The sequence below is a fragment of the Oppia nitens genome, unplaced genomic scaffold (assembly GCF_028296485.1).
Source record: "Oppia nitens isolate AA-2021 unplaced genomic scaffold, nextdenovo-longstitch-racon4-pilon3 scaffold13_pilon_pilon_pilon, whole genome shotgun sequence".
In the NCBI taxonomy this organism is placed as follows: Eukaryota; Metazoa; Arthropoda; class Arachnida; order Sarcoptiformes; family Oppiidae; genus Oppia; species Oppia nitens.
In genome coordinates this window covers 142,880-153,386 of record NW_026533192.1, presented here as the reverse complement: position 1 = coordinate 153,386, position 10,507 = coordinate 142,880, and the positions used below count along the sequence as shown (strand labels likewise).

The following is a 10,507-nucleotide window of genomic DNA, read 5'->3' as shown; positions in this document are numbered from 1 at the left end:
TTTATATACATTAGTGTTTATCATTAATATTTATAAGAAATTAGCTAGCTGAATTGAAGTAAATTGCATGATTACTATGTTTATTGAGTTTATTAGTCTAAATATAGTTAATATATTAACAATAGTCTATTCAATAGAATATTGAATAGACTATTGTTTGTAGTTAAGCTATATTTAGTTTTATGAATAGTAGACTATTTTTAATTTTTAGAAATAAATATATATTWAAGAAAAAATTACTATTAAAATAAGWAAATAACACATTGATAATAGTTTTCAAAAAAACTAATGATTATCATAAAATACATTATTTAACTAAACTTATATGAAAGAAATAAACAAATAAAATTGTTACATAATTTAAAAACAAACATACAATATATAAGAAAATACATAAAGATTTTATATTAATAATAATTGTAATCATTGATGAGGAAAGCCCTATTGATGTTTGATAATAATTATCAAAACAATTTATGTGCTTAATTAGCCCCATTAATTTTGCACTTTTTTTAATATACTGGCATTTTATTTGGTAACAAAAAATGAAATACAATTAATGGAAAATAAATTTATTCAATACATGCATAATATTATAATTAATTAATGATTGTCTGATTAATTACAATCAATGTTGTTTTCTTTATTGTTATTATTGCTTTTTTTTGTTTTTATAATATTAGCGTTACTATAAATTAAATACTTATGTTTTTAAATAATTATGGACCTGTCCACCACCTATAAATATGACATCCCGTTTACACAATTGAATTTTTTGTTGTTAGATCACAAAGACAAAAAATAATATAAATTGATTTTAAATATTTTGAATAAACTTTAGATTATTAAAAAAATTAATACTCTTTTCAATTTACTAAATAATAATTGAATTATATTTTTAAAAATACGTAAAATTTACAAACATGTCTTCAAATATGCCGCGTGTTGTGTGGCAAGTGGTGAACGAGGATATAGTGATCAGTGGTATGAGTGGCCGATTCCCGGAGTCCGACTCCACCGATGAGTTTGCCGACAATTTATATAATAAAGTCGATATGATTACTGTTGACGACAGGCGATGGCCAACAGGTTTACTAATTTTTTTTATTTCATTTGAAAACTTTCTAATATATGACTTTCTAATACAATAATATTATATTTTATGTAAATTAGAGAATATTTATGAATATTATGTTAATTAAATTAATATGACATATATTTATTTAATTAAAAATTAGTTTATAAAACACAATAGTGATAAATGATGAAAAAATTTAAGATTGATTTTGACATTCAAAAAGTATTAGTATTTTAAGAATATTTAATAATTTTTTATTTCATTTCATTATTAATTTTTATCTCATATATTAAAATATTTGTCATCAAAGCTATCATAATTTTCATATATTAATTAAAAATTATTTTTAATTTATAAGTTAATTAATTTTAGTAAATAATGAGATTTTTAAATGTGATTAATATTTACAATAATTAATTTATTTAAAAAATAAACTATTAATAAATAATATCTAATGGATTGKTATAGATTTGTATGGTATGAACCCACGTATGGGTAAACTGAAAAATATTGACAAATTTGATGGTCTATTCTTTGGYATCACCAGCACTATGACCGACGTGATTGATCCGCAGTCACGTATTGTGTTGGAGACCACCTACGAGGCCATAGTTGACGCCGGTATGTTATTCAATTTTATAGATATATTATAGATAACCATTATATGCTTTTATTACATAATAGGTATAAATCCTCAATCACTCCGAGGCTCAGACACTGGCGTTTATATCGGCTTCTCGTCGTTCGGAATGCCCGAAGGTCTGCCYGAAGACGTACAGCCGGACTCTCARTCTACTATGACTGAAACCCTGTTATGGTTACCGGGCGCTCAAAAGTGTTTGTACGCCAATCGCATATCATTTGTATATGACTTCAGAGGTCCATCAATGATCATCGACACGGCCTGTTCATCGAGTTTAGTGGCATTCAATACGGCATTCAATGACATTAGATTAGGTAATAAAAAACATCCTCTAAATGTTCATAAAATATTGTTTAATTATATTTGTTTTTAGGGAAGTGCCGACAGGCCATAGTCGGCGGCACTCAGATATGTTTGCAGGCTCTGTCTAACCATATATTTCAATCGACTCGATTGAACGCCGCGGATGGTATTCCCAAAGTATGGGACGAGTCAGCCGACGGATTTGTTAGGGGAGAAACTGTTAGTTGTTTTTTATTGCAACGAAAATCAGATGCCAAACGCATTTACGCCACTGTATTGAACAGTGGTGTTAATATTGACGGCAATAAACGGATGGGTATGTTCTTCCCTTCTGCTGAAAGTCAAGAAGAGCTTATGGTTCAGGTCTACAAAGAGGCTAATGTCGACCCCAGAGATGTCAACTATTTYGAGGCGCACGCGACTGGAACTAAGGTATATATCGCTTGAAATTATTTACAATACTTAGTATACGATATAATGATATGATAGGTAGGGGATCCGCAAGAAGCCCGAGCCATATATAATGCTTACTGTGGAAAACCTAAACGCGAGGGAGTACTACCAGTTGGCTTATTAAAGAGCAATATCGGTCACGCGGAGGGCGCCTCCGGGGCATCGTCTGTGACTAAAGTACTACTCGCTTATGAAAATGAATGCATTGCTCCGAGTCTTCATTTAAATAAAATTAAAGAAAATATCAAAGAATTGTGTCCACCACTACAACCTGTTACTGAAAATATGAAATATACACCGGGTTTGCAAAAAAATTAATAATAAAATGTTTAAAATAATTATTATTGAAATTTATTGAATAATATAGGTATTGCCGGAATCAACAATTTCGGTGTTGGCGGTGTTAACGCACACGTATTACTTGAGCCAAACTATAAAGTGGCCGATGAGGACAGTCTCAACATTGCGGACACTATTCCCAGAATTGTTAATATTTGCTGCAGAACTGAGTCGGCATTAAATAGTTTCTTCAAATGGATTGAAGACAATCCACAGAAAGTCAGCCGTGATTTGCTGGCACTGGTAACAAATATTATGAAAGTCGAGCCTTATATTACTTCATCAGGATTTCCATATAGAGGTATAAATATAAATAATTAAATAATTGATTGATTTTCTTATGTATATTAAATAGGCTCAATAATTATTAAGAAAACTTGTGATAATAAGTATGACTATAAGAAACAGTGGTCACTGTTTACATTAAAATCAAAACGACCCATATATTTCTTATTTCCTGGACTGGGAGGTCAATGGGTAGGTATGGCTAAGGCATTGATGCCAATCAAGATATTTGCCGATAAAATAGAGGAATGCCATGAAATACTCAAACCCTATGACATTGACTTAAAACATCTGCTATTATCTGATGACAACAACTCTATGAACTCAATGACCAATAAATTCTGTGCCACAACTGCTATAGAGATTGCATTGTTTGATGTTATTAATGCTTTGGGTATAACACCCGACGGTATTATTGGACACTCATTCGGTGAAATAGCCGCTGCCTATGCTGACGGAGCACTGACTGCCAAAGAGGCACTTTTAGTGACATATTATAGAGGAGTTGTGACAGAAAGTGATAAAAAGATACCAAAGGGACTGATGGCTGTGGTAGGGATGTCATGGAGTGAGGCAAAGAAAATCTGTCCGAAAGGCGTGTCTGTTGTGTGTAACAATGGTAAAGACACTGTTGTCATATCAGGTATTTTACAAAATAGTCTATTTTAAAAAATATGTTACACTTATGTTAACTTTGAGTTAATAGAAACTATTACTGTTTTGTACTGTATTTTTAAGGTTTATATAAAGAGACGAAACAAATGGTAGAAGAGGTGAATAAAAAGGGAGTTTTTGTTCGTGAACTGCAAAGTCATGACATCCCATATCATAGCGAATATCTCATGTCTTCAGCTAATAAATTGATTAATGAATTGAAGAAAGTGGTTCCCAATCCAAAGCCGCGATCAAAGTCTTGGATCTCAACAGCACTGCTAGACTCAGATGTGGATGACGTGCTAAAGACCGCGTCAGCCGAGTATTTTGTGCATAACCTCATTAGTCCCGTATATTTCTATAATAAATTCAAGAATATTCCTTCAGATGCTATTGTTCTGGAGATCGGACCGCACGGACTCTTCTCCAAAGCAGTTAAAGAAACTCTTGAATCGGGAACTTATGTATCACTTATCAGAAAAGACTCCAACGATACAAATCTCGATATGTTATTGACATCCATTGCAAAGCTCTATGAGTTGGGTTTAAATCCTAATATTGAAAACCTATACCCGAGAGTTGAGTGGCCAGTGGCCCGAAGCACACAATCGATTAGTTCGCTTATCAAATGGGATCACTCGTACTCATGCAATGTCCGTAAGTTTCCGGACTATTTCTTTCGGTCGACAGCTTCCGATTTGAATGAGATCTACAATCCATCGCAAACAATGAAAGCCTTTCTACCGGAACACTGTATCGACGGAAATATGTTATATCCGGCCACCGGTTATCTTATGCTCGCCTGGCGTCGTATGGCCGCACAGTACGGCAAATTGTGGAACCAGTTGCCGGTCGTCTTTGAGGACGTTCAGTTTCGGCGACCGATATTCTTGTCGGACACAGACATCACACGTATTAAAGTCAAGTATCACGACGTGTCCGGAGAGTTTGCTATCTTAGAGGCCGGTAATGTCACGTGCGTTGGAAAGGTTCGCACGACAGACGAGTACGCACTGTCTCTACAAAATATCTTAATAGAAGAGACGGAAGGATTAGCTTCAAAAGACTTTGAAACTACACTTACGGCAGACGATATTTACAAAGATCTTAAGATATTGGGCTACGATTACGGCCCAAAATTTAGGCGAATTCAGAACATTAAGACCGACAACTTTGATCGCCTGTACGGTGAGATCCAATGGGATGGAAATTGGGTCACATTTATGGACTCTGTGCTTCAGACAATGGCCATTGCAATGGCTTTCCGAAAGATGATGGTTCCGGTGATGATTAAGTCGCTGAGATGCGACCCGAAGACATTGTACGAAGGAGTGGCTAAGTATAAGCAACAGTTTGTTGATCCAAAATACGAAGAAAAAGTTTCCGATGACGCCATCAATGATCTGATTGAGAAGAGAGTGGAGAACGATGAGGTCAAAGAAGTAGAGGGAATACTTAACACCAATAGTGTCGAGTATATTGAAGAGCTGTTCGGTAAAGAGTTTTACATTTATCCATCAGTTATACCATTTATGGTTGACATGAATTCCCGTATGATTATCACACACGGCGTCGAAGTAGAAAATCTGTTGGCACTTCCCATACAAAGGAAACAACAGACACAAGATTTGCGACTCGAATCCTATCAGTTTTTGCCAAACGAGGACAGTATGGCTATTGACGAGTATAATAAACAAACCGTCAAAGATTATATAAAGATTTGCTCATCGATGGCAAACCTAATAAAACAATCAATTGATACAAACAATAATAATAACAATAAATGTAATAAATCTGTCGATGAATACGTAAAAAAGTCTTTGTCTGATATTAAAGATAATCATATTATGCTTAAGACACTCAACGAGTTATATAAAGGATGTTTGGATGAAAATCGTAATATCGATACAAATCAGGTGTTAAGTGATTTGCAAAAGAATATGGAATATGATATGTCTTTTGATATCATCAATGATATCACAAAAAATGAGCATTTGATCCGTGCGTTTGTCGATATTGTCAGTGAGAGTATTGTACCGAAAAAAGAGATCAATGTTTTGGAAGTTAACTTAACAAACGGTTTATTAGTCAAAGAAATAGATAATCAATTGGCCACTTCTCACATCTATCCGATTGATGTCAACTATACGGTGGCCGTCAAGTCATTGGATTCGATAAGCGATGATCTTAAGAAAGAGTCGTTTAAGTGGATTGAATGGGACTACAAGAAGTCGGTGTTTCCCAATGATATCCCATCGGCTAATTTTGTGATAATACGCGACTCGTCCGACATGTGGGAAGTGGACACAGAAAAACAATTGCAAGACGTTTTCGATCTCATCGCTGATAAAGGATTCTTATTGTGTGTCTTCAGGTATCAGTTCACTGAACCAGAGTTGGCATTGAATCAGATGAACGGTAAACAACATATCGATAATTTTTGTTTAAGCAAACGTATCACAGATTTTGTCAAAACGGCACAATCTGTTGGTTTCAACATAATTGGCCGCAAAACTGACACAATCGGATCAGTGGCCATAATGTTCCGCAAATTGTTCACAGAACCAAAAGTACCAAAAAAAGATAATATCATTGAAATAAATACCACAAATACGGAGAAATGGTTTGAAAAACTAAAAGAAAAAATTATCGAAATGCAGGAAAACGACGAAACAGATGAAAACTTATGGCTCATTGCAAACGACTCACAAAAGAACGGAATCGTTGGTCTCGTTAATTGCTTACGTCTGGAACCGGGAGGTGAGACAATCCGATGTATCTTCGATTACGACAATTTGACCAAAACAGTCAACTTTAAAGAGAAGCCGTTCTCTGATATATTGTCTAACGATCTGCCAATAAATGTGTTGAAAAACGGAAAGATCGGTACTTACAGACACTACACTCTGACTAAAGATTATGACAAAAAAGAGTCGACTGAATACTTCCTCAATGTTGGCCACAATCGCGATTTGGCTTCATTGCAATGGTATGACCTCAAGAATCTGGTGTCGGCTGAAGAAAGTTACGATTTTATCAATTTGCCGGCAAATAAGATACCGTGTAATATATACTGTGCCGGTATGAACTTCAGAGACGTCATGTTTGCCACAGGTATGATATTTAAGGTTATTGTTAATTATATTAAAATTTAAAACATATTTTCCATCTCATCTCAGGCCGTATCGCTTCGGGTCCTCAGATGCTGTTCACCGATTGTCTCATCGGTTTCGAGTTTGCCGGACGTCGTATTGATACCGGAGAGCGGGTCTGTGGTTTCGATATGAGCAGATGCTATGCCACGTCTATTGATGTGAACTCAGATTTAGTGTCACCCGTACCGGATAACTGGTCGATGGAAGATGCCGTCACCATACTGTCCACTTATAGTACTGTATGGTATGGACTGATTGAAAGGGCACATATGGTTAAAGGTATTGCAAATCATTACTTATTTTTATAACTTTTTAATAACTTAGATATTGTGTTATTAAATAATAGGTGAATCAATTTTGATACATTCGGGCGCCGGTGGTGTGGGTCAGGCAGCCATCAGTATCTGCCAGTACTACGGCTGCGATATCTTTGTGACCGTCGGTACCGAAGATAAGCGCAAATTCTTGATTGAAAATTATAAGATACCTGAAGACAGGATATTTAGCTCAAGAAATACTCAATTCAAGTATAGAATTAAAGAGATAACTAAAGGAAAGGGCGTCGATATGGTTCTCAACTCACTGTCCGGCGATAAACTGGACGCCAGTTATGAATGTGTTGCCGATTGCGGTCGCTTTGTTGAGATCGGTAAATATGACCTACAAATGAACAAACAGTTGGGAATGTTTGCCTTCTTGAGAGACATTTCGTTCATTGGTGTGTCGGTCGACCAAAAACTTTATCTTAAAAGAGGATTCACTAAGAAGTTCTTTGATTGGATGCACGAAAACGCTACTAACGGTATGATACGTCCGATCAATAAGAATGTCTTTGAGGCCGAAGAGATTGAGAAGGCTTTTCGATACATGACTACCGGTAAACATATCGGAAAGATTGTAATTCGTATGAGAGATGAGGAAGAGGCCAAAGTGGCCAAAACGGGTTTCAATCCGTCCAAGAAGTTAATGGTCACCAGAAAAACTTATTTCAACCCTAACAAGACATATATCATTACAGGAGGTTTGGGTGGGTTTGGTATGGAGTTTATACATTGGATGTTGTTTTTGGGCGCCCGTAGGTTTGTACTCACCTCAAGAAAGGGCGTTAGAACTGATTATCAGAAGTTTATTTTGGAGCGATTGAAGGCATTGGGCGGCAAATTGAAACAATTTGATACAAATGTTTTAGTCTCAACTCATGACACCAATACTAGCGAAGGAACTAAACAGTTGTTAAGCGAAGCACAGAAATTGGGACCAATTGGTGGTGTTTTCCATTTGGCTCTCGTACTCAACGACTGTCTTCTCGAAAACCATACTTTTGATAAATTTCAGGAAACTATTGATTCTAAGACTAAGAACTTCGAGAACTTGGATCGCATAACACGTGAATTGAGTATAGATTTAGACTATTTTGTTGTCTTTTCGTCCGTCGCTTGTGGTAAAGGAAATGCCGGACAATCTAACTATGGATTTGCTAATTCTGTTTGTGAGCGCATATGTGAATCTCGACGTAGAGATGGACTGCACGGTCTGGCCATTCAATGGGGACCTATCGGTGATGTCGGTGTGTTGGCTGACTCTGATATCAACAATTCTTTGGCTGCTGTGGTTAAACAAAGAGTTAATTCTTGTTTAGAAATTATGGATAAATTATTGCAATCAGATAACGCTGTGGTTTCATGTTTGGTATGTTTACTCACATATATTAACATTAAAACATTAAGACATTAAAATCAATTATTAATTAAACTTATAATTATTTCATTTGTGGTTTAATTTTAGATGAGAGCTAAGCGTGAAATTACGAGCGGCACTAAAGAGTCCAAACTTGTGAATCAGGTTTGGGTGGCACTGGGTATCGATCCCAAGACAACACCCAATCACTTAACATTAGGTGAGATCGGTATGGAGTCTATGTTTGCAGTGGAACTACAACAGGGATTGGAAAGAGAATATAACATTAAAGTAACGCTGAATGACATAAAAAACATCACCATTGGTATGATGAAGGACTTTGAAAAGGGAAAGGTAGACGAAATGAAACAGTTTGCCGATGAAATCAAGAGTTGTAGAGCCAAACTGTCTAAAGTTAAGTTTATTATACCCAACGAACAATATACCCGACTAAACAACGTAACCACTGGTAAACCCATTTACTTTTTGCCACCACTGGAGGGCATATTTGCTTCGCTGGAAGGATTAGCTCAAAAACTTGATCGTCCAGTCATTTGTCTTAATTGGATCCGAGAGATGGAAAATCTCAAAACGATTAAAGAGATTAACCGCTACTACTGTAATCTGATGAAAGTATTGGAACCGAAAGGCGATTTCGATATTTTGGGACATTTTTACGGTGCACTGTTGGCTATGAAAATGTTGAAGAAAGCACCGGTAGGCAAAGCAGTCATCATAGACATGCTTTCAGAGGTGACAATTGATGAAGAGATGATAACCGACGACTATTTGATGGACACTATTATAGCGATTATTACAAAAGACATGCCGTATGTAATGAAAGTTAAACTTAAAAGAGATATATCTACTAAACCGGATGTGCCGTCGAAACTGGAGATGATATCGGCAGAAGTCAGAGGGTTCTGTGGCAAGTCGTTGACCGGCAAAGATTTGGATGAAATTTTAACCAATAGTTTCAAACGGGCAAAACTTTTTACAACTCATCGGTTGAATATGAAAAACAAATATAAAAAGATGAAAATGGATGTGTTATCCAAGTATATGAAAATTAATGGTAAAGTACTGGTCATCAAACCGTACGACTTTTCAAATGATGTCAAACCCGAAGAGATTAGCGAAAAGATTAAAAATGCATACTTTTTGCCCGAAAAGGTATGTCCAGTGATTTTAGATGACAACAAATTATTGAATAATTAGCAAATAATCTTCTATTTTATGTTTGACTTAGGGTTTGGAAGGAAAACTCAACTTCGAGACCGTCGAAGCCGGAGATAAAGACTATGAAACAGATAAAACATTTGATAAGATCGCCGAATCCATCAATAGATATATGTCTAAGAAATAGATGATATCAGTGATCACTCATTAAATCATTTATAATTTTTATTTTTAGATATACAGTTTATATATCTATTTTAATTTTAAACATTAATATTTAATGTATAATAATAATAATAGTTAATTATGTTTATTATATTTTTAATAAATGATTCAAAAAATACTACCAAATTCCCTGATAGTTATTTTATTACATTATTAACCTAAAAATTAATTGTCGAAAAAAATTAATAAATACATACTTAAGTAAAACTGATAACTCATTATTGATATTATTCTATAGAAATAAATATTAATTTTGTAAACTAATTAAATTTATAATACTTTCTTAAATTGCATTTTCATAGGTTTGCATATATTTGTCGTTAAGTTTGGAAAATAAGTTTTAAAACAATATCTTATTTCTTATCTTATTTAGTTTATTTTATATCTTATTATCTAAATTAATTATAATATATTAATTTCTACTACATTAATTTAACTGTATTAATATTAATTGTACTAATAAATTTTAGTTATTATATATTAAATATACCTGTTTTCTAAGTTTTCTAAAAAAAT

At 34.5% G+C, this 10,507-nt stretch overlaps 1 protein-coding gene across 1 annotated transcript; it reads left to right on the top strand.

Moving 5' to 3' along the window:
• Window positions 1–948: 948 nt before the first annotated feature.
• Window positions 949–9,953, top strand: LOC128959158 (fatty acid synthase-like). The gene is made up of 12 exons (XM_054305100.1): window positions 949–1,089; window positions 1,547–1,699; window positions 1,763–2,035; window positions 2,095–2,456; window positions 2,514–2,778; window positions 2,845–3,117; window positions 3,172–3,744; window positions 3,840–6,869; window positions 6,935–7,189; window positions 7,257–8,599; window positions 8,696–9,760; window positions 9,837–9,953. The coding sequence occupies exons 1-12, from the start codon at window positions 987–989 to the stop codon at window positions 9,951–9,953; spliced, it is 7,812 nt and encodes a 2,603-aa protein (XP_054161075.1). The 5' UTR covers window positions 949–986.
• The last annotated feature ends 554 nt before the right edge of the window (window positions 9,954–10,507 follow it).